This window comes from Toxotes jaculatrix, chromosome 4, assembly GCF_017976425.1.
Source record: "Toxotes jaculatrix isolate fToxJac2 chromosome 4, fToxJac2.pri, whole genome shotgun sequence".
In the NCBI taxonomy this organism is placed as follows: Eukaryota; Metazoa; Chordata; class Actinopteri; family Toxotidae; genus Toxotes; species Toxotes jaculatrix.
The window spans coordinates 17,810,893-17,836,030 of NC_054397.1; the positions used below are offsets into that span (position 1 = coordinate 17,810,893).

General features: G+C 39.8%; 1 protein-coding gene across 2 annotated transcripts in view; it reads right to left on the minus strand.

Moving 5' to 3' along the window:
- Window positions 1–23,602, minus strand: part of helz (helicase with zinc finger) — a 50,628-nt gene extending 27,026 nt beyond the window's left edge. For both annotated transcript variants that reach the window (XM_041036875.1, XM_041036874.1), the window contains exons 1-16: window positions 23,561–23,602; window positions 15,985–16,227; window positions 14,867–14,903; window positions 13,762–13,886; window positions 11,473–11,529; window positions 11,106–11,154; window positions 10,765–10,840; window positions 9,945–10,143; window positions 9,307–9,414; window positions 9,003–9,144; window positions 8,244–8,399; window positions 7,662–7,932; window positions 5,010–5,136; window positions 4,640–4,852; window positions 3,094–3,224; window positions 220–399 (exon numbers count right to left, since the gene is read on the minus strand). In XM_041036875.1, coding sequence (XP_040892809.1) covers window positions 220–399; window positions 3,094–3,224; window positions 4,640–4,852; window positions 5,010–5,136; window positions 7,662–7,932; window positions 8,244–8,399; window positions 9,003–9,144; window positions 9,307–9,414; window positions 9,945–10,143; window positions 10,765–10,840; window positions 11,106–11,154; window positions 11,473–11,529; window positions 13,762–13,886; window positions 14,867–14,903; window positions 15,985–16,209 — 2,096 coding nt within the window. In that variant the 5' untranslated portion in view covers window positions 16,210–16,227; window positions 23,561–23,602. The remainder of the gene's footprint in view (window positions 1–219; window positions 400–3,093; window positions 3,225–4,639; window positions 4,853–5,009; window positions 5,137–7,661; window positions 7,933–8,243; window positions 8,400–9,002; window positions 9,145–9,306; window positions 9,415–9,944; window positions 10,144–10,764; window positions 10,841–11,105; window positions 11,155–11,472; window positions 11,530–13,761; window positions 13,887–14,866; window positions 14,904–15,984; window positions 16,228–23,560) is intronic.
- Window positions 23,603–25,138: the final 1,536 nt, after the last annotated feature.

Genomic DNA, 25,138 nt, shown 5'->3' on the forward strand with positions numbered 1-25,138 from the left:
ACTGTCTTATTGTCGAAGAATGACCACAATTTGTGTGGGATTTGACAGGTTTGCTGATCAATACCATTGACCTAACATTTACTTCATAGGTACTGAGTTTCTCAGCACTTACTCTCACACCCATTAACATGTCAAGATGTTCCTAATTTCTTTCCATCCAGAGGTCAAATTTTATTCAACACATCTTGAAACAAAGAACATAAAAAGCTATACACATACCTGCTGTGGTCCTGGCGGAGAATGTGTTTGACAGCCTGTGCCAGGGTGAAGGTCTTGCCAGTGCCGTAGGGCCCAATGATGAGGATTGGAGGCAGGGAGATAGCGATGGGTGTGGTGATGGCCAGGATGGCCTCTTTCTGCTTGGCATTCAGACGGGGGTCCAGCTGCTCGTCCCACTGCCTGCGGGTGGACGGAGGATGGTCAAATGATTACAGGAATTAATGGCTCAACTTTTTGTGAAGTTACATAATTATTTGCCATTTTCAGACATTTAGATGAAATATTGCTGCATAAACAAGTAATAAGCTTTGAGCATGAGAGAGATGGAGAACATTCTGCTAATTTAATTAAACTCTGTGGGACAGAGATAAAGTGAGAAAGACTAATTTTTGTGCTGAACGACAGGAGATGTATGCCCACACACAAACTAAATACAAGATATAAAACAGTGTAACTCAAGAGAAGGTGTGGCTGGTGAGGTGTCTGAGAACAAGATGTGGGAGGATGCAAAACAGGAGAGGGAAAAAGACGATGTGAGTACCCAAAGCAGTTCTTCCTTTAAGGGTCTTGTGGAAACATTGCTTCCTCTTCCACACTATATAATGTGTTGTTATGAATATAATGTATTATGCAGCAGACTGAAATGTTGGTTTGAAATTTATAATATTAAAGTTAGACATGCTGGTGTGCCTGTCAGATCAACTCAAGTCAGAATAATGTGAAACCTTAAATATAGCTGGAACTGAGTTTGATAATTGTGTGTTTACATAAAAAAAAACTCACATGTAAAAACTCACATTTTGGTTTACATTAACAGACATCCATATCAGAGAAGATGCAGAGAGGATGCCAACACATTTCCCAACAGTGATGGTACCTACCACCCACCACAAACAGACAAAAAATACTCTGTAGAGGAGTAGTTAATTTGAACTAATACACAGGGGTGTGAGTGTATGTTCAAACAATACAGATGGGTAGGAGGGAGGGATGTACATATGCAATTTCCTACACATATGTGAAAGTGTGGGTTAACGTGCATGTGGCACGTGTGTGTTTGTCTCTCAGCATCACTGTCCTCATTGCGAAGACTGCATCCTCTGAAGCTGTGAATCCACCAACACCAATTGATTGAGCTCCAACTGAGACATAGTTGGGGGGCTGAGCGATATTGCAGTGTTCACGAATGTGCGCGTGTGTGTGTGTTTATAACAGAGACGGACTGATGAGGCCAAGTGGCACTGTTAGGAGATGTGATGAAAAGCTTGAACTCTTTTAAGTAATTATACTTTCTCCTAAAATATAATTAAGGTTAAGACAAACAAATCAACCCTCTGTGTACTTAAGATTAATATCCTGCTTTTTGGCATTTTGTTTAACATTTTGTTTAGTTTCCACCCTTACTTCAACATGACTAATTAGGACATCTCTATTCTCAATCACCAACTGGAATGAGAGGTATAGCAGCTCATTTATTACAGTAATGCAACCACATCTGGCTTATTAATATCACTAATTCAAAAAATGAAAAAGGGTGAAATTAAAACTGAATACTAAATACACATTTAGCCACCATACAAGTTAGGAGTGGATAAAATAAATGATGGAAAAAAAACTGGTAAATTCCAAGAATTAAATTGCACTAGGGTATAATCTAAAGCGGCCAGCTGATGTCCACAGTGCCATCACTTCTTCTTATGCAAATGTACAAGTAGGCCATTAAACATTAATAATCTAACTTTGTTTTACAAAAGTTAGTTTTTACAAAAGCTTGATCCTACTCTCAAAAGCACAGACTGCGAGCACGCACATAAAATCAGTAAACTTCACACTGCTATGATCTATTATGATACTGAGTTTGAAGATGTGAAGGCGATGTGAAGCATGGTTATTCACTCCTGTTTAGAAGAGTTCTGTATTTCACTCCTCAGAAAAACAAAACTTAGATGCAGTGCTTTAAAGCACAAAGTACGGTATACTCTGTAAAACTCTGTGATTCAAGTGCAAAGGTGTGAGTTTATATAAAAATTGTATCTCCAGTAGCTTTATGGCACCTCCCCTTGGGGCGTATGCACCTGCACACTGATGTTAAAACTCAAACAACAACTGTAAGGAACTGTGAACTTACACTTCAGCTAAATTCACTCTTTGGCCCATATTTAATGAAACACTCTCACTTATCCAAATTCCAATTAAAACAAAAGTCTGAATCAATCATATTTTGAAGCCAAGATAAAGCAGCAGCCTGGAAAATCACAGGGGCTTATATGTGACTTAGGCTCTAGTCAATAAAGATTACTGCCTAGCTCCCCTCACCTGTCTGACTTCAGAGAGATATCTAAAGCTGCAAGGAGCTGCCAGCATTTCAGAGTGACCGCAGAGTCAGCAAGGCGAGGGATATTCAGTCAACTCTCGAATTGATGTGGTGTCCCCTCTGTGAGGGTATTTGTCAAGCTAATGTGATGTGGAGGTTTTACAGGAGTTTCTGTATAATAAATGCGTTTAGGATTAGCAGTATTTACTATACACGAATGTGTGTACGTGATGTGTGCACACGTCTTTCCTCTCTTTTAGATTTAAAGTTGTAGCCTTTACTAAATATGTGACATCTGCCAATCAGCACTGCTCATCTGCAATATGTAAGAAGGTTTTCTCTTCCACACAGCAACATAAAACAATCTGCCATGTGTGCGAAGTGAAATTACATTTTCCTTGACTTCATTTATTTGTTTGTATTTGACTCCTTTTTCCATCATTTAAAGGCAGAAATATATCCCAGAGGTTCAACTGCGTCAATGCCCAAAGGGGTGAAAACCATCTGTCTTAAACAGTCACAAGTAGGCGTGCATGCGTGTGTGATGGTGGAATACACACCTGTTGGGGCTCCAGGGGATTGTGGGGACAAGGCCAACGTCAGGGAAGAGGATGGTGTTATCTTTGATGCGATCCAGGGCATAGTGCATCTCACAGAGTGGCAGTCTGTTCAGCTGGAACTGGAGCTCCACCTGACACAGAAATCAAGAGCTTATTAAGCAGTCAATCCAAAAAAAACTGTTCATCTACTCCAGTCCATCTACCATCTATATCCATCTACAGACCAAGGATATGATGTTAAGAACAATACAGTATAATTCAATTCAGCCTTGGAACAAAAGCTATTTTGTTAGAGTAGAATAATTCTGGAGCAAATGGGAATCATTAATTTCTGGTTTAAAACTTGAGCTCATGATCCTCTTTCATGATTTATAGAGACTCCACAGAATTCACAGAATAACTCTAACCCTTTTAAATGTAATGTATCTAATACACTGCACCACGTGCGATGTGCATATTGTATTTGTAAACAGATTTAAAACATTAACAAGCACAAATGTTCAAATTAAAACATCTTCTGGTCCAACCTGTTCAATATCACAATCTTGCAAGTTTCTCTACAGCTGAATATTCACAACTCTTGAAAATTGAGATTGTAAATCCAAATTTGAGCATCCCATTTCCCTTGGTCTATTTACATTCCTATTTAATCTCCCGGCTTAATCCAGGTGTATGTCATCGCGAAGATTTTTTTTTCACTGCCGGAGGGCCTAGTCATTACAAAGAAAGACACAGGGCCCTAATATTTATTTTGCAAAGTATGCAATGCCTTTAGGATAGCGGTGTAAAAATCAGAGGGAGAAAGAGAGGAAAAAAATCAACACAAGATAAAAAGCAGCAAGAGGGAACACGGTAAAGAGGAAAGCAGGGAAGAAAGACAAAAGAGTGAAATAAACAACAAATACAAGAGCAGGAACGCCTGAGATGTGCAAGTGTGAGAGGAGCATGAAACATCAAGGGTGTGTGGAATATTGTAAGAACTCACAGAGGAGATAGGGAAATGAAATTGTAGCACATAAGCAGGCAGGAGCAGCGTATGCAGAAGAATAAGAAGGTTATGTTCCCACTGAGATAGTATGAGGGTTGTTTTTATAACCGTTAACACGGAGCCTTGTTGCCTCTGCTGACAGCTGGAGAAGAGAAAAATATCTAACTGAGGCTGCTGAAGGTAGAGTCATTCAATAAAGGGAGATTTCTCAGAACCAGAGTGAACTTGAGACAAAACAGTGCATTCGAAGCACACACAGGTTTTCCTGGAAAGACTGCCTTCTCCTGTCCTGTAACATTTTTTAATTAAAGGATGAAACTCTCATCTTTTAAGTTTTCCAAGGCCATAATATCGGAGCGGAAAGAATCATGAGCTGGATGCTACGTCACATCTTCAAGGCTGTACAAAAAATTGCTTGTATTACAAGGTAATTCATCTGCCCTCTCCACTCAGCCATCAATCCACCAGTCTTATTTAATATCTGGTGGTGACAGCAGGACAAAGACACCTCATGCTTGAGCACAGAAGTGTCTGCTTGTCCCTTGGTGCAGCCAATACCTGTATTTCTCTATCAGGCTGTAGACCCAGCTCCTCACAGCAGTCCTTGCAGATCCTTAGGAAGATGTATTCCTTGGTCTTCTCCTCAATTACAGCCTCGTAAACGCGCTCTTTGACCCCAGGAGGCGGCTGGCTGCTGAATCCCTCACGGCCCAAGGGCAGCAGGAGGACAGAATTTACCTTGGTCATCACTAGCCGTCCAGCCAGCGTGTCCTAAAGTAAGAAAAAAAAAAAAGACACTGCTTAGGAGAGCTAGCTAGCTGACAACCTTGGGCTACAAGTGCCACCAAGAGGCTAGATACAGACAGAAAAGGCAGAAACCAGTGTGAAAATTGTGTGCTGCAACTGCCGATGTGACCGATCCAGTTACCTCAGAAAGTGTTTCAGTGAGTTTGAAGCGTGCAAAGAGCTGTCCATTCTGGGCATACTTGGCACCAACAGAAATCCCAGTCAGCATGAAGCTGGTGACCAGCTGGAGGTTCACTTTGATGTTAAACCTGGGAGGACAACCATGGACATTTGGTTATGTTTTAGCAGACCTCTATGCTGATCTTATAAAATATTGTAACAAATTAATCGTCAATCGTGACCATGTTTTGTTATCAGTAATCCAATAAGCAATAATATCCAATACATTCTCTTGTCAATGAGGTACAGGTGAATCCTTCATTCACTGCAGACATTTCAACCCTGGAACTACTCTGCTTTCTAACAGTTGAACATTTTACCACATATTCATACTCAGGCTTCTGTATATTCACACTCCAGACACTATTATACATTTCCTCATTCAACTACCAAACCGTCAGCACATCACAGAGGGTAAAGTTCAGCTTTTCTATGGGATAAAAAGGAGCTGATGTGATTGGCCATGACAGTTACCGCCCCCACACCAACCCCAGACACACCTACTGTAAATGTATGGTAATTGGTTTTTCTTAGTGCTCCCACCATACACGCCTCAGGCATCTGAGTTTGCTCTGTGCCTTGTTTCACTAAAGTGGCCCCATAATGAACTTCATACTACACACTGATATCGGCAGCACATTAAAAATTAGCTATACGCCATTTAAGTGAGCATAGACTAGAGACAATGCAAGAGATGTTCACTTTGGCAGCTTTGAGCATATGTCACTGTAAAGACAAAGACAAAACCAGCTATTGTTTTTCTGAAGGACTGGCGTTAAACATACAGTTAAAATGGGTTCTAAAGCAAATCATGTAAAACACAAAACAACAACAACAAAACAACAAACAAAAACTTATTTACCATCATTTTATAAAAATGTTTCAAAATGTAAGGTCACTTAAAGGAAACACTGTCAAAAATCTAAAAAGCAGCCAAATTATATTTTGATATGTCAGTCCTCCAAAACGACCACTGGCACAAAGCTCATCCGTGCACATATTTAGTGGAAAATTTAAGGAATTTTTGAGAAAAATATCACTTCAGTGCCACTGTTTAAGGTTGCATCCCTGGTCTCTGCTGGATGTGAAATGATGAAATAGGAAGCAATGTTGGTGATGAACTCTGATGGATGATTGACATATGCAGATAAGTTAACACATTCTGTTTTTATTTGCAAACCAGTGGTGTTACACAACCGAGGGGACTCTTGAGGTTTCTTGTTATGGTTTTGCATCAGCTTTCTGACTGTAATCCCAGAGAGGGAAACATTTAGACAAAAACAGACAGAGAAGGGAGAGAGGTTCGCCATGACTCACTCCATGCTCACTTTAGATAATCACCTGATGCCTCTTGACCTCCAAGACAAGACCGTCAAATGGGTAGATGTTACTCTCAGCAAGTAAGAAATAAATCTAGCCTGAGATTATTCAGAGAGTTATTCTAAAAGATTTTCTTAAGTTGCATTTAAATGTCTGAGGTAAGCTTCCATGGATCCACTCTCCTGCTGAAACTGAATCAGTCATTGGAAGTATTAGAACCTGGCAGAACATGGATGGTTTAACAGGCAGAGAGATCATTCATATGCACACTGCAAGTGCAGCAGATTAAAAGAACATTTCATAAAGATAGTAAGCACAGAAAGGGATCCATTATTTAATTCCTCACCAAGTCAAATGACACAGTGAATCATGAGACAAGATCAAATCAAGAACAAAAAGGAAAGGTGTGACATTTAAAGCACTGGAGGACAGGATCCACTGTGCTTATTTTACTGAATATGGGATTTAAAATTTATGGTGATTTCACTTGCAATCAGCACCACACTAAGTTAAACCTGTGGAGCAGCAGGTGAGGAATTTTAAAATAAGGCAAAAATCAGTCACTATTTCAACACTATTTTCCTCACCTAACTCATTAACAGCACTGGCACTGTGACATGTTCTGCTGTGTGCGAGATGCATTCTCTCTCTCTCACACACACACACACACACACACAGCAAATTCACAACGCAGGTCGAGTCTGACACCTTGTGGTGTGCTGACATCTTGTACCACAAGATATTTACACCAATCGGCTTCAGACAAGTTCCATGTTGGTACATGTATTATTACAATGACTATTCTGAGCAGTCAGATTACAAATAAAAAAAAAAACACAAACAAATTAAAAAGACAACGGCATCAAAACCATCACCAACTGTTCAATATACCAAGTAAGCTTCAAATGTATTCATGACAGTTTATTATAAATGGCTAAATTACTGACTGGATGAGAGGCCCATTATGCAGACCAGTCTGACCAGTCCCTGAAATGTTTTGACTGTTCAGATTTTAAGAAAGAACATTTGCATTCCATTTTTGAAAGCTTTAGTTGAAAGCTCTGGAAAATGAACCTTGAATAAACTTAGAAATCAGCTTGTGACATGATACTTTCAATCTAAGTTTGTCACCACTGCCAGAGAAAAAAAAAAGATATATTTTTAGTAGATGTTTTTAAACACTCAAATGTCAGTGTTGTTTGAGCTTTACTGACTCAGAATTTATCTATTTAAAATCTTGCTACTGTCTTGCCCTGGCAGTGTGAGAAGAAACCATAAAAACTTGTATACTCACTTGCTAACTTCCTTATATTGTGCAATCTCCTCTATGTAGAGCAGGTCATGCAGTCGGGCCTGGTAGTTGTCTTTGGTCAGAGTCTTGTCCAGGACTGACTGGGTGAAGAGCTGGTCGGCCGAGAGAGGGATCTGATAGCGGGAAAGGAGGCTGCGCTCCAGATCAGCCATGGTCTCATTGGGACTGAATTCTACGATGGTCTTACAGGTAGAGTCCCAGCGCTTTGCAGTCATCAAAAGCTGCTGCCTGGCTGCCATCAAATGTTCTAGGTCTGGGCAAAAGTGCAGATGAAAGCATTAAATTCTGGAACTCCTTATTTGACTTAAAATAAAAATCTTTTCAAGATATTAAATCCTTAAAATGCTACAAAAACAACATGCAAAAAAGGCACACCTACCCAAACACGATTACTAAACAATCTATATCTTCACACTGATGTAAAACTGCTTTTGACACACAGTATAACAGATGCCTGAGCCGATGTTTTGCGATTAAAACATTCATGACACTTTCTGATATTATTTCATATACACTGACAAAACTTGTCGAAGGCCACCGGACGATCTCTTTGCTTTAACATACCTTCAATAGAGGCAGCATCCACCATGATCCGCTGCATCAGCACAGGTTCCGAGCCGAAGTCAAAAACGACAGTCTGTCTGAAGGTGCCAAAGATCTCTGTGCTGAAACTCACTGCCACCTTGTAGACACAGTTATCCAGGCCATTGTCTGCTGCCACTGTCAGAACAACAAAGTTTATTTTAAGTGCATTTAAACATGCAATCCATTGCAGACAAAAGAGAGATACAAACAAAAGAGCTTCCACATTGATGCAAGTTATGAATGTGCGAATTACACTTGTCAACAAATGTAAGAAAATTAATAGTAAAAACCTGTTGACCAATTAAAAATAGGGCCAGTACATCACTAAAAACCCAAAATGTGGGAAGTAAAAATGTATAGATTAAAATGTGCGGTGTGGAGATAAGACTTTTTATTAGCTTAAAATTATATAATGTAAGACATTTTACAATCTTGTCTAGGATCTGTAGTTACTCTGAACAGGACCAAACAGGGCTAAGGTAAAACAAGTCTGCCCAGCACTACGGTAAGAGCTCAAAACAGAATTGCAAAACCTATTCAGCTCATTCAGTCCCAAAAACTCAGCACAAACCATGTAAGCACACATGGTAGGCTGCCTACACAATAAGAAGTCTGAGAGGCTCGTTTTTGGTTTGGGTGTAGTAATGTTACCAGGAACACTAATTTCACTAATTAATTAATTTATGTTATTACATATTCATTTTATGTCTGGAAACTCAGACACAAAAAATTGCATACATGCTGTGTCCTCTCCTGGAGTCCACTCTTGGCAGCCTTTGGGGACAGCTTGGAGCCGCTCCCCGGCTGATACGCCTGTGATGAAGAAATGTGGTCGGTGGGCATCATAGAGCAGGGCGATGCGGTACAGCTTTCTAGCCGGCTAGTAAAAGACAGATATAGTGAGATATCAGAACATGCACATTGTCAAAGTATAGTTATTTTATGATCCAAACATCACTGGCAGGTCTGTAGTGAAAATATGGCCTCATTACTCCGTGTAATACTGACACATGATCTGGCATTTGAACACACTTCATCCTACCTTGCACAACAAGGAGAAAGTCCAGGAGTGGGAGGATTTTTTGGTGGTGACGGTAACAGAGAGGCTGGAGCTGGTTTCTACATTCACTCCTTCTAAAAAGTCACTTAGCTGGAGAAAAAACACATTCAGAAAAAGTAGTCAATCAAAAATTGGTCAAAGTTGATTACACTACTGCATAAAATACAAAGGACTGCAACCTTTGGACACATCAGCTATTACATATGTCACTTAATGGTCAAGAGCCACATGGCTCAATAGTGGTAAAAAAAAAAAAAAAAGTCTTTTGAACGTGTCCCCTCAATGTCCAACAGTGAAAATATGTGATTCTTGCCACTTATTGTCTGTTCGTGGAACACTAGACCTAATAAGGCCTTGTGCTTAATTAAAGTCACAAGTGTAAAGGGGACTATAACAAAACCAGTACCTCAAGAACAACAACTTATCCAATCACAAACACGTTTTCGTTTTGTGATTGGATAAACTAAAAGTTTTTGTGTGAGTATATTTACCCCCTGCTAGGTGTACAAGGTGAGGGGGTTCTGTAGGTTTGGAGAAGCCCTACTTGGAAATTAACCCTCACCCTCACAGTATTTTTGCTGTTCTGAGGAACCACTTTCATACACCACAAATCCACTCACCACTTTCTCTGGGGAGAGGGAGTTCATCCACTTCTCTATCAGGGTCTCCATGTAGTTTTCAGTGAAGTGTTTGCTCTCCTGCTGCTGTTTGAGGCGGATGAGGCGTGACGCATAGCGTTTCTGCCATTCCATCAGCTCCTCCTGCGAGTGGGCTGACGTACACTGGGCCCCATACCGACAAAGACCCTGCTCCAAGTACCTACAGCAAAGACAAACATCATTCTGAAGTGGTGCTAAAACAAGTAATTGATTATTCAACGGAAAACAATTGTTCAACTAATTGTTTTGTATCCTGAATTAATTAATACCAAACATTTTCTAGTTACAGATTCCCAATGAGAATTTGTTGCATTTATTTGTTTCATACAGTAGTGACCCCATCAGAAATTAACTGTGTTGATGGTGCTGAAATGGAGCATTTACTAAGAGCTATGAAGGACCACTCAAACAAAAAAACTCAGAATCAGAAGAGGTCCACAAGACTAGGTCTAAGGTTCAATAGATTTGTTGTTGTCCATCTACATAAATATCCTGGGTGTACACTAGCGCATGTAAAAGGATTCCTTCAGTCAGAAGAGAGATAAAATGTAAATTTAAGGCAGTTCACTGCTGTGAACCATAATTTTACAGCCTTGAGTATAACTGAAAACATCATTACATCCTGACAGCTATATTAGTCACTTTACAATCAAATAACTGTCGTTCACACAATCTAGAGCAGGGGATATGGCATATTAATTTTCCTCTGCAATATTCTGGACAAGAAATAAATTCTTCATTACTCACATCTGAGTGCAAAATACCAGACAGCTTGTGTTACCTTTTACAGAGGGTGTACTCCTCACTGCTGGTGACTCCTCGGGGAGGAGGCCGGAACTGCCAGCCATCTTGAACCTCTGTCAACACACACAGCCAAGTGGTCAATACAACACTGAGCCAAAGCCTCTAAAAGCATCATGAGATGGGCTTCAGCCAGCTGTTAATCTGTTTATAATGTGCTCAAGCTGCCAACTGGCTGAGTAAAGACCTTCTAAACATTAATACTATCTACTGCACTTAAATACATTTTTAAATACATTTTTTGGTACCAAGCACGAGTCATTCCTTTTTATGCAAGTTCAGGGAAGTATTGAAATGAACTCATGCTACAGATTTGCTCACCTTCCTCCTGGTCATCTGTGTATTCTGGTGCCATGTCCCTATTTATAGTCTGACAGAGAGAGAGAGAGAGAGAGACAGATATGGGGTGGGTGCAGAGAGATTATTACTATTATGTCAACTGCTTAGCTACATACAAGCAGTCAGACCACCGGACTTATTACATGGAAATGAGTAATAAATCTACAACAGCTACAAACTAGGCAGGGGAGCACAAAATAATTACATTAGTGTGGGAATCAGGCCATTAGTCATCTTTATGACTCTCGCTTCCAAGAATTAAACCATCAAAACCACCACCAAAAGGCATGAACAAAGTAGGACAGGAAACAGCAGTAACGTGTACAGCCCCACAACCAGAGACACTTACCTCTATTTCTGAGAGGAGCATTTTTAACCTGGTCAGGTCTTTAGCGACAATGCCGTTCTATGAAAGAAGGACAAAAAATCTTTATTACAACAAAAATGTTATTAATGCTTTCAGTTCGTGTTTCTGATAACTATAAAAATAACCGCTTGTGCTTGGTGTAATCACATTTATTCTGTTCTTTTAAATAGAACAACGTATAATTGAACAGGTCAACCCCATTGTTTCGGATACCTGACCCAGCTATTAGATCAGTATCTGTATTAGATCGGTGAACCCCTCTGTGAAATGTGGTGAATCATCAACGTCTCAGTGGTTGTAAGTAAAATATTTCGTCTTATGTGTATATTTTCCCTAAAAAACATATCAAGGACGTAATTCACAAAAGGCCTTAATAAATATGAAAAGTTATCCACTGACCTTCTGAAGGGCAGATCTATATGATAAAATACTCAGTGTAAATGTGTCAGTAAAAACTTTTCATTCCCAGCTGAACAGGTATCCTGTTTTTGATTTTTACACTTTTAGATATTATAAGTCTCCAGCTCAAAGAAATTAAAATGAATCATCACTCACTGACTGAATGATATCTAAGAAAAATAGCTGGCAGTTTGGTACATTCTAAATGCTGCGTATCAAGTAACAACACACTTGAATGACACTCCACAGGGCAGCTAAACTACACTTTGTTTGGAGTGTCAGCACCACACGGGGCTAAGATGAAGTGGCAAATACATGAGAAAGAAACAAGAGTTCAATGCCTCCCTTAGCGTTTCCATTCTGATTATCAAGAACTTGTCTTGTGTGCCTGAGAAAAGTCAATGTTTTATCAACGTTTAGAGTGAAAACATTGAGAAACTACAGAAGTCCATGAAAGTACGACTTGGGCTGACAATAAAATACAACGAAAGGGAGGATGAGGAGGAGTTTAAGGAAAACAGAGAAAGGGAGGCTTAAAATGAGGTGTGGAAAAAGTGAGAGCGAAAAAAAAAAAAGAAGGGGAGCAGTGGAAAGATAACCCAAGCTGCGTCCAAATAATGAGTGTTTGTATGAGTCTCTAAAAGAGACAGACCTGCCTAGTAAACAGGATTGTCCTCACTTGCATGAAATGTTGCACGACCTTGGGCCCAAGCTCAATCTCTGACTACATACTTGTGTATGTGTGTGCGTGCTGCAGTGGGCAGGAAGTGGTTGCAAACAGGAGAAGATTGGAGCTGGAGGAGGAACCTGGCAGCAAAATACTTGTTGATGTATGAAGACAGTGGTTAGGATAAGCAAAAGGAGGGAGATGTCAGAAAGGAGTGGAAAAAAGAAGGACATCCAGAAAGTAACACTGAAATAGGCAGAGAACTACATTTCAGACATTTATTTATTTATTGTGTGTATTTTTATGTGTTTTTGTTTTGATTTTTTTTTTTATGTCTGATGTTACCTTTAGGGGTTGGACATGATGTATTATTAAAAGGGTGGGCGATAAGCAGTAGCTTCAGCCTACAATTTTTTTCAGACTACAGAAATATTTGCATATGATTTTCTTTATTTGTAGATAGGAAGATTTTCTTGATTGCAGCCCAAAATCAGATGCATTTTCTTATTTTCTTTGTTTGAGACATATCTGAGCTGCAGACTTTGGGTGGTGGGTGTGTAGCCCCTAGCGCGTAGAGTGTGAAGGTGGGACTCTACGTATAGGTAGCAACCAGGTTACGTCGTTGTCTCCATCTCTCTCCTCTGCTCTCTGTCTGTCTCATGGATGCATAAAGAGATGCAAGTCTCTGTGTTTGACCAAGGGCGGGTCTGAGCTACACAAATGTGCGCAGAGCAGAGAGCACACCGCGGACAAGAAGAAGAGTGCACTTCGGCTGCATTCACACGAAAAATCTGGATATGTGACACCTTCCCGCAGGGTTGTGTGGAGGTGTGGGCGTGTTTGTTTGTGCTTTATAACAAAACCATTGTGAAACAATCAGAAAATAACGTTTTATTGCTCAGATGCACTGCTTTGTTCTTGCCAAAGCCTCTCCATTGAGCAGGAAGGAGGAGCTTTGAATGGCATGTTTACAAACAGCACCCGACAAATACGATATAGTATACCTTTGTGCACACGGTATTTGATATTACTGGAGCATCTCAGATCACTTTTGGGAAGGAAAAATCTGGCTTCAGCAGGACAATATGCCTTCTATGCACTGTGCCATATCAATCTAACTGCAGGCAATGTGGAGGCTGACTGTCAGCATGCATATACATATAAATTATATATATCTATATATATATATAGTTCATTAATCATACCATTGGCTCTCCATACAAGGCTTTAGAGAGGATGCTGGCCACCTCTTGCAGGCTGCCATCCAACAGCATGGAGTGCAAGCTGGCCTGTAGCGAACCGTCTCCCCTGGCAAACTCTTCTACCAGGACTAGGACAGGACAAAGAACATAGAGGGAGCAGGTAGGGAGAGAATTTATTTAGTTTGTTCAGTTAGGTTTCTTTTAATATATGTAATAAGTTGTTCCCAACTCTGTTCTCCAGAAAAACAATGAAAGACACTGGGGTTCAGTTTCAAATTGTTTCATGAAAATGTGATATTTTACTTTCCTCAGTTTTTATATGTTTTACTCAAAAAGTCTAGCACATCCCTATTACCCAAAAGCAGGCTACAACAGGGCCCTGCCACATCAGGCTTGGCACAGTTTGGCTAACTTGGCGTTTTTAAATATGAACTCCGGACACTATCTGGAGTTGCCCTTTCCACATATACAACACATAACCAGAGACTGTCGGTGTGTTCACACCTACTGGAAATACTCTGGTTTGGATGAGGGGTGGTGCCAGAGCAGAGTGTGCAGGAGATGATAGAAACAGCATCAACACGCCCACACACTCGCTTGCTGTGAATTCTCCGGACAATGACCTGCCCTATCCACACATTGGCTCAATCGAACATTGCACAGAGTGTGTACTCAGGAGCTGGCAGGGTAACATCTGTTTAACTGATTCGGACATTTGCATTCACACATACGGCTCCTCCGGCTAATGTCTAGAAAAATTCAGGGTTGCAGTGCATTTGTGAAACCAGCTTATAGGGAATAATCTTTGATCCTCGACATTACCCAACTTTTTAACAAACCCTGAGGCAAATTACAGACCCAGACATTTTTCTTAGCCTGTGTCTTTGAACTCTGACTTGAAGCAATGAAGCAACAGAAGCAAACAGCTTGAATTCTGCTAAACAAATGAGCCCAAATTTTAAGTTTTCTCGACTACAAAGAAAAGAGGGCATGTTAAAACTTACTACCTCTCTCCTTCCAACACTTTGTCTACAACTATGTAAAAAAAAAAGGGAAAAAACAGACTATACAAATTCAGCAGACGGTTCCAATTTGAATGGCCACTCACCATGTTTGCAGTCTTCATCTGCTTCATCATAGTTTTTCTGTTGGCAGAAGGAGAAAAAAAGTAGAAAAGTGGTAGCCATAACAAATGGGAATACTTAGTGTTTGAGGGTCAAAGCTTCACATAAGCTCCAAGAATGGCTATCTTTGCCTCATGGCGGAGTCCCTCACACTATCATTATAGGACTTAAGTAGTTTCCATAATCTTAGGGCTTAAGTAACTGGTGTAATTTTAGTGCTCTGGGAAGATAACATAACAGTGCCATGGAGGGAAAAAAGTAGGGTTTATTGTTCTCATTTCAAACCTTCTCTTTGTGGTAATTTACCCAGTGATTAAAAGTACAACAGTGGATTTTTAGCACAATGAACAGCCTACGTCATTTCAGTGTAACGCATTAATTATTTAGGATATGAGAACGTTGTCCTCTATGTGGTGATGGCTATGTGACAGTGCAAAACAGAAAATGGAAAACAAATGTGTTTGTTCTCTATGTGTAGTAAGGAAAGCTGATGCTTCAGAAAGAAAGTAAAATGTGTTTATCTTTAAACTTTTGTGTCAATAACCCCCAGAGTAAAAGGATCTACCAACAGACTTCACGAGTTACTTGTGCTGGATGAAAGTATGTAAAAGAAATTGTAACTAAAGTTAATGTGTAGCAGCCAAATTGGTGTGAGTATGAATGAGCAATTTAGGACATATTGGGCCCATGCTACAGTTTCATCAACCATTGGTGGTCAGCACTGGTGGTATAGGGTATGGGCCTTCAGGTAAGGTCGAATGACCTGCATGACAGTGAGAAACACTTGGCACTGCAATTACTGCTTCACAGCATTAGTTATTAGATGTTGAAAAAAAGTGTGTGCTCTGATGAAATTTTATTTCTGTTCTGTCACTTAAAAAAAAAAAAAAAAAAATCAGGATGAGTAGACAGTTCTCTCGAGTCCCCCCTAAAGTGCCTGCGCAACTCAGCAGGAACTTCTCTTGAAAAAAATATTTGCACATAAAATACACTGTAACACACTGATTCATCATGACAAGCAGCTAATATTACAACAGAGGCCCAGTTCTAGGCTACACTGTCCACTTAGTTAACTCATGCTTGCCCCCGTAACTGTCCTCACCAGCTGCAAGAAGGCAGCAATTCGGTAGAGCAGGGCACGGCTGCGGAGGGGTCCGGTGGAGACAAGGGATGGAGGGCTCGGCGGGACAGGGGCACTGGAGGATGGGGCTTGGGGTACAAGGGCCACCAGGGCGTCCGTGCTGTGGCTGACTGCCGCCTCGTACTCCCGCCTGACTAACGATCTGCTGGCTTCTTCACATGACTTCTCCGCTCTCCTGTCCGCCATGACTCAGGGACAAAACGTCTGGAACCAGAAAAATACAAGAGAGAAGACTTTATGAACAGGGTTGGGCAACAGGGGGAAAAAAAACTTTACTTTTATCTATTGGCCACTGTCACCTCAATTAAGGTGATAAAATCTGCCTATAACTAATGGGGAAAGGAGGTGCTCGTCATGTCTACAAAGGTGCAATACAACACTGGATTAAGCACTTGAAGTGTTAATATTTTATAACAATCATTGTTGTAACAGACTGCAAACTGAAATGTACACACATTCTTAGACACTGATTAATTCTGTTGTATTAAAAATATATTGAAATACAGCACCAACACAGTATGTCAAATTGAACTGTCAAGCTAGTTGACTCAATGACCAGGAACGTAAGGTGCACAATCAAATCCTACACTTACTCAAAACTAACATGCAGTATTGCAAAAAAGTGGTCCCACAAAAAAACAAAAACAAAAAAAAAACATAGCAACCAGCAGTTCAAAAAATGAACTCTGACATAAAGCTGCTTTCTGTTGAATAATCTGTCTTTTTCCCTGCAGTTCAGCAACATTTTGCAGGTGCTGCCTCTTAAATGCTGCTGCTGGTTAAAAACAAAAATTTTCCAAACTCCTTGCAGCAGTTACAGACTGACACTCATATTACCACGGACTGTCCACAAAACTCTAGGACTGCGCACTACAGAAAACATAACACCAGCCAATAAGGAATATTCGTTTTTCCACAGGAAATGAAATGCTGTAGTTACTGTCAACTGAGGGGCAGAAAAAAGTTGTCACGTGTGATGTATTATTCTAAAACCACTTACTCCTTTTCTCATTTTCACAAAACCACCTCCTCTGTCCATGACAATTTGTTTCTTGTTACCTCAAGCATGCCCTAAAGCCCTCTAAAAGTGCACATGCAAATGTGTCAAACGTACTGACCATCACACTGACTATTTGTAAGAGCTTATCAAGTTATACAATCTAAGAAAATAAAACCAACAGTACTCCCACACACATACAAACCTATTGGTGAAACACATCCTTATCTGCTTGCTTCATAACTCGGTCTTGACATGTTTTTTGACCAATTTTTTGACCATCATTTTTGCATCTTACACAAACTTGATTTAATTTTTCAGACCTTTGATGGCTGTTAAAGACATGTCAATTCTTAATGCATTACGTGTGACTGTTTTTCAGACTGCTTTACAAAAGAACGCTCAGTTCAAAATCTTTCACAAATGCTTCAAGGAATTTACAGGAAATTAACTTATAATAACTGATAATTTAGAGCCAGCCAAGCGGGACACTGTGATACTGAGAGAAGTAGATATCAGAGAAACAGAGAGAGGGACCCACTCTGTTTCTATCTTGAGAGGAGTGAGTTATTTGTTGTCCTCTAACAATTTTAAACATCACAAAGTTGTACAGCCAAAATTGCATGATACAGAATTTGTCAGGGCCCTAGAAACTACTTAAACTTCACATGCAACGCAAGTCAAAATGCAGTGGTGTTATATAAAGTATGTCTTATTTGGCATATCTTAAAAATTTAATGTCATACACAAACCTGCCATCCAAAATGCCACCAGTCTTTTCACTGTAAATGTTATTCCAACTTAGCTTTCTACATAAGTAAGTTGGAATAAAGTCAGATTGGAGCAAGATGAGCAGAATCTGTCACGAGAACAATGACTGTCAAGATCAGTTACTAACTAAAATCTGAATTTGACAAGAGATTTTCCCTCCTACTGGAGTTACGGGTAGCACAACTTAATTGTCATTACATGAGACTAACATATTTCAAAGAATAAAAACTCTAATGTGATTTTTTTTTTTCATTTGAAAGATAAGATCATAGGATTGTTCCAGCTTGTCTTTGTCTTATATCATTGTAAACTAAATATCTATGGGTTTAAAACTGTCAGTGGGACAAAACCAAAAATTTTAAGACTTTATCTTGAGGAACAGCCTTTAATCCTAATCTAAAGAAACGGTGTTTAATGGGTCGTAGCAAACAATGTGGATTTCTGCTCACCAGGATCCACATCCTAGTGTTCATCCTCATGTACCTTATATTCTGAGCCTCTGCTCACACAGTGTGCATTAAAATACATCTACAACTAGCTGGAAAAAACAGTGGTCATATGAGAAGCTTAAAGCATTATGTCAGACATACTTTTTATCATCTCAAGCTCTAAAGCTAACAACAGCAGAGTCTACTGTCTGGCGTCATCTGACTCCTTAGACTAACACCATTTTCATAATTGATAATTCAGTATATAAAGGCTTTATTGATACTAGACAGTGCGGTGTGCTGGACAGTACACATAGGGAAACGGGGTGTGTTGTGACACATCATAGAGCCAAACTGTCAACATTAACTATGTGCCAAAGGAAATACATGCCAATGTAGTAAATCTCAACTTTGGACTGTAATTCAGAGCATCTGCTTTAGGCTCAATACTGCCTACATAGTTTATATAAGGCATCAACCTCAAACGTGTGTGTATTGCCTTTATCAATGGTATTAACTCTTAATGCTTTCCTCTTAAAAATACTTACAAACTTATATCTACATTCTACATTCAACTACTGTCCAAAAATAGAGCAAAGACAGGAATTCTAAATCTTGGTTAAGACATCAGACACATTCTCCGCTGATATGGTTGTCAATCGCAACATGTTTTGGCAATCAGTGTTTGCAGAATCAACAACAGGCCATGTTGGACTTGCAGCATCCTCTGGACTGCACCTGCTGTCCACTTCTTTAAATTACAGCTGTGTGTGTGTGTGTGTGTGTGTGTGTGTTCTTCTTATCAGCCCCACCTTTCTGGGATTTAAAGGAATGTGTGTATCCCATAAATTTACATTTAAACACACATTTGTATTCAAGTGTAAGAAGGAATAGCCTTTGGTTCTGTGTGAAGCAGGAGGCTGTGTGTGATTGTAGGTGGTGGTGGGAGGACAAAATATCTGGCTACCTTTCTGCATATTACGGTATAACTAGTACAAGGGAATAAATTTAATTCCTAGAAAACCATGTGATTGTCTCTTGGTTTTTAAAGACAATATACTTCGATTATACTTTAAATCAACTCTAAGGAAAATTTAGAAATGCAATATGTCTGGGAATTAGCATCCAACAACCACAACTACTTCTAAGCCATGAGAGGACCACAAATTACTCTGAAGTTTATATCTGAGGTTTCTATTTGAGATCCTAATTACCTGTGGAGACCACCCTTAGACCAGACATCTTGCTGGTCTCTAGAACATCTAAGTAGGTGGTCATGCCAGAGTTTACGGTCCTGGGAGGAGCGGATGGGGGAGGTCAGCCAGAATAAAGTTAAAAAAAAAAAAGGTAAACTTGCAGAGGAGTGCCTCGGACAGAGTGGTGTGCATGGTGCATGCCCACTGAGGGGGGCAGGGGCTTTGTGAGAAAATTACTGTGCAAAGCCTTCAGCCTTCTGGGCATCACTGGTGCACGTAAACAAAAAGCAATCGGCAGAGCTTCAGAGACAAGGAGGAGACAAGCCATGGAAAAATGTCTCTTGGACACAGGCTGGGAACTGATCCCTCCTGGCCGGGTTGCCTGGGTGAGGGTATCTGGAGTTCAAAGACCCCGATGACCCCTGGTACTATCACTGATGATGTGTCCGAGTGCATTGCTAGATGTATGGAAGTATCAAGTGTACCACAACACTTATGCCCCACGGTGCTAAATAAGTAGCATTATTATCTATTCAAGTCCTGGAGTAGCTCTGAGTTGGTCAGAAGAGAAATCTAGCCTACTAAGCAGTCCACTTTATGATCTCTTGTACCATTACTGCGTAAATCTCTGTTCAGCATAACAAACCAAACCAAGAGGCAGGATAATGAAGCCTGGCCAGATAATATTTGCTAACCAACAAGCAGGTTTAATTCGGGTCACTGGTTTGGTCAGATAGGGAATGATTTTCCTTTTCCTTTTCCTAAATACTTGGCTTGTAAATGTGTTAACCTACAGTTGATTACAAGATTGAGTTTACGGTATAATACCCACCACTAGTCTCTATGACCCCTGCACAATTCATTCATGCTTTGCCAAACAACAAAAAGGCAGCAGGGCAACAGCAAGAGAATCTAAACCTCAGTCTGGGATTACAAGAAGCCCTCCTTCACACCAACCAGCACATATCTGGATAGGAAAGGTACACCATGACCTGCTGGAGAACACCAGGGCCACAAATGCTCAACCTTGGCCAACAGCCTAGTAACTTTTGGTCCTATTTCCACCTCACTGGTTTCACCATTCGCACTGCAGATTATCTCAGGGTGGCAAAGAAAAAGCTTTTATCACAAAAATGCTGCCCCCAAAGCCCCATTATGGTTATTACGTGTAAAGATGGCTGGCAAAACAAACTTTAGGTTGCTAATTAAAATTCCACAACAATTAGCTGATGCTGAATTTCCATTCTAGCATTAACCACAGCCTGGAATTCAGCTTTTGATTATGACTGGCTTGAAAGGAACAGTCAAACTGTGGCCCAGTAATTCTGGGTATATTAGTGACAGCTAGTCCTTGAAAGTGAGACAGCAGACAACGACTGTATGTTAAAGCTGCACCAACAGTATGATGAAAACATCAAGCAACAGATAAACCCACATTCTGCAGGAAAACTGACTTTATGTGACAGCAGTTCAAGTTTTTATTCGTCTCACATACACAATGTCAAGACAATGGCAGTGAAATGTTTTCCTGCTGTGATCCTCCCCCCATTTGGGCAGCGGTATACATACAATGTGGAAAGAATTAGAATATATAGTGTGCAGTGCACTTTTATTACATAGTGCAGTGTATTTCAGAAAGTGTACCAGAGGTAGTAAGACAAAACATTCATTGGACATTTTATGTCTAGAAGAGCAGAAGAGCAGAAAAAAAGACATCTCCCATTTTTGTTTAATTTGGTAATAAAAAGCATATTAACCTTGCAATGGGTGTTTCAGATAGTTACTTCTCGATTACCCTACAACAGGCAACTATGCTTGTAACAGCTGTTCTAGCCCAACTGGCACTGCCTCTGAGTCAGTCTGTTCTTGTCTCTTAGGACCATAACATACAGACAAATTCCTCACCTAATGTACAGTACATGTTGGGTGCGCAAATGACACAGACTCACTCTGAAGTTAGTGTTGATGTATAGCATCCATCATACCTTTTCACTGCTTAGATTCCACCCAGAATTAACATAAAATGCAATACAATGCAATATTTTTATCCAATGTTGAGCAGCACACCCATCTCCATTTCCTCAGACAGAAGCTACATGAGTCTGAATGAACTGAGCATGAACAAACTGAAAATGGTGGATGACTTAAGCAGCTAACAATTTGTGATTTCATGTAGAGCATCTGACAAAATATTACAGCTCTGTTTTTCTCCATAATCTCATTTTTTCCCATGAAAAAAGTGAAATGTTGCTGAGTTCACTTCCTCTAAAAATTCAAACATTCAAATCAGGAACAATTTCTATATCTTATGAGAAGTCTCACAATTTTGTAAATTAAACTATGCAATGTCAACAGGCCAGACAGGACAAATAATGTTGCAGCACCTGTTATACCGCTATTACAACAGCAACTATTGCTGCCAAGCCAGAAAAACAATAACAGATCAGCACCAAGTTATAACATTAAAAGTATATTGTTATAAGAAGATGTAATCACATTAATATGACACAGAACTTAAATTGTGTAAATGAGCTACATTCCACAATTAATCTGTTCTCCACCACTGTTTTCTCAAACATGAGTTATAAGAATTTAGGTGAAAGTTTCATGTTCTAACAATATAAATGTATATTGTTATAACAAGAAAAGTTTTATCTTACAATATGATAAGTTTGCATGTTGTAATAACATGAAAATATCTCCTTATAATATTATAACATCATTATTAAAATAAACCTGTCATAACATGATACTGATCTGTTTTTCTTTTCCTGGTGTGGTAGCAATATGCTTCCACACCTAATAACAGATATAGTGCATCTTAAACATCTCGAGCATCTTCATCAAGAAACACTGGTCAAGCCCCCATTCCTGCAAGACAGGTTCAGGTGAATGTCAGGAAGTGTATTTAGACTGCACCTGTCTGGTGTCAAAAACACCACTGAGACATATGCATTGCATAGGCAGTCATCCAATGGCATTACCATCATAGTGGCAAATAAGACACACTCTGGTGTTTCATATTTTACAACTTCATGCAATGACCTAAAATATCATAACAATATAGTTAGAAAATGTTGGACAATATGTGCGGTGAGGGCTGAAAGTTGCTTGGGCAAAAAAAGTACAAGGTCTGACGCTGAGAAACTAGTGTCATAGATGAAACCAAATATAGGGCTGATCTTAAGGCAGCATTTACTCCAATTAAGAGAGGTTACTTCAAAACCTATACAGCGTTTCACACTCTTATTTGGAACTGTAGGAATAGCTGTACCCTAATGTTAGTGCTGGCAAGCCAGCCACTTCATAGGGACAACAACAAATAGTTTGGCGGGATACAGTGGGTGGACACCTGCCTTGTTTTTTTTTTTCCTTTTCTTTTTTTTTGGCCAGTCGTGGGATCCTACTACTGTGACTACAGCTTCATCTGCAGTACAGTGGAATAAAAAGCTAATTTTATAGCTAAGGATAGCTGTAAAATAACATCGACTGCTTTCATCCTGACATAACGTTATTTGGCTCGACAGTATCGTTGGCACCGACGTTCAGAAAACAGCGGCTGAAAAAAAACTTCGGAATTTCTTTGAGCCAAAATAGCAGATATCAAAAGACCAAACAGTATTAAACACAAATGTTGGAAATTACTTGTTTCGCCTCACTGCATGTAGTTATAGCTGTTGTTTGTCTGCTAAACTTCACCATGACTGTTGCAAGTCAGAGCGATGACGGCAGCGTTACAAAGCCCTGGAAAATGCCCCCACAGTGTAGGTTAACTTACCATCCGCGTTTGCACAGGGTAAACAGTTCTGCCAGTCTAACCAGGGTATGCGTAGCTAACAGTTAGCTTGCTAGCCCAAACACGGCCTTTCTTGGCACCAAACTGGCAAGCTCACAACACGAATAGCTTGCTGGTTTGTTAACGTTAGCAAGCTAGCTAGCTAGGTTCGCCGAAACAAAACGGGTTCGGGCCTGTAAATTTGCCACGGTGTTTGGGCTCATATAATGGATGTGACATCGTGTTGTTACCCATGCATGAACTCAAAGCATTCGTCATTATCCCAATGATGTATGAGGGGGATTTGTGTCAGTGGCTTTGCGCTGAAAAAGACAACTGAAAAGGCTGAAAATGGGAAGTCAACACTTACCTAGCTTTACTTTCTACGCCATCTTGGATCCACTTGTCAGACCATCGCAAAGCATAGTGGGATGTACTGATCTGAAGGTTGAGCGGACTAGTGTGTGTGTGTGTGTGCGTGTGTGTGTTTGTCTGTTCTATGGCTGTGTGGACTAATTTCAGTTGTGAGGACATTTTTGCTGGTCCTCAAACCTTTAGTGGGGTGTTTGAGGGTTAAGACTCGGTTTAAGGGTTCAGGTTACAATAAGATGTAGGTTAGGCGTTTATTTCTGATGGTTAAGGTTAGGGGTAAGGGGCTAAAGAATGCGTTATGTCTATGAGAGTACTCTCAACTATAGAAAGACCAACTCATGTGTGAGTGTGTTTATTAACACACACTTATTCAACTTATGTGTGAGTGTGTCTTAATAAAACGTAGAGATTTCCTGTACATCCTAATAAAACTGATCGTGGATTTATGAGAAAACACATGTAAAATTGTCATTTATTGTTGGAAATCCCCACATGCTCTACAACTAGGGCAATAACAATCACTTAACTTCTACTTATTAGTTTGCTTATTTGTATAAAATGGATTTTTAAAAACATACTTTGCATTGGCTTTGGCATTTTGCAAAAAAGAGACAAAAAAGGGACAATAACCTATAACCTGTGGCAAACCTTGTTAAACAACCAGAGGGAATGATACGATTGACTCTCTTTGCTTTTGTTATCAGAGCACTGTCATTCATTGAACCCTTATCAGGCTTATTAAACTCAAACAATCAAAGCCAGCGTCAATCACATTCCTAGCTACAAGAGTGCACCAAAAACTTTTTCAAGATGATTTTCACAGCATTTTTGCCTTTATTTTATAAATCATTATAGATTGACAGTAAATGTTGGGAGAGAAGGAGGTGGCATACAACATTTCATGCATTCATATACTGTTGTGTCTCAAATCAAATCAAGCTTTATTGACCCCTAAGACCCCAACCCCCACCGCTCCCCACACACCCCCCCAAACATATGGCAAGAAAGTGCCATTAAGAGCCAAAAAAATTGTCAGTGAAAGAAAATGAACAAGCGATGGAAGCTAACTTGTTATTATTGCTCGCAAATTACAACAGTAAGCACAGATTAGGTGATACAACAATTGCTCAGTCCAAATTTATGGCGTGGCAGCAACAGTATGCATTGTTAAGATCTGAATACAAATACACCCATGTCATATATTTTAACCATCATTGTCCAGCCATCATTGGAAAAAAAGGTGACAATGCTGTATTTGAAGCTCTTTATGTTATAGATGCATTTACATTTAAAAGTAAGGTTTTATATTTCCACCAGGCACAACCTTTTGTAATGACATCATTTCACCAAAGTGATGAGTGTGTTCAGTGCTCCTTGATATAAATTTTACTGGTCCTGGTGGGATGAACACCATTCTTCCAAAAGATACAATATTCCCTCACTTAGTGTTTTGTGGTGCAAAGTGCTGTCTACCTTCCATAGGTGTTGAACTTGGTTGAGATGTAGTAACCACAAATACCAAAGCACCTTACTCACATAATTTGTCACTACAATTACAGTTGACACAACCATTTGA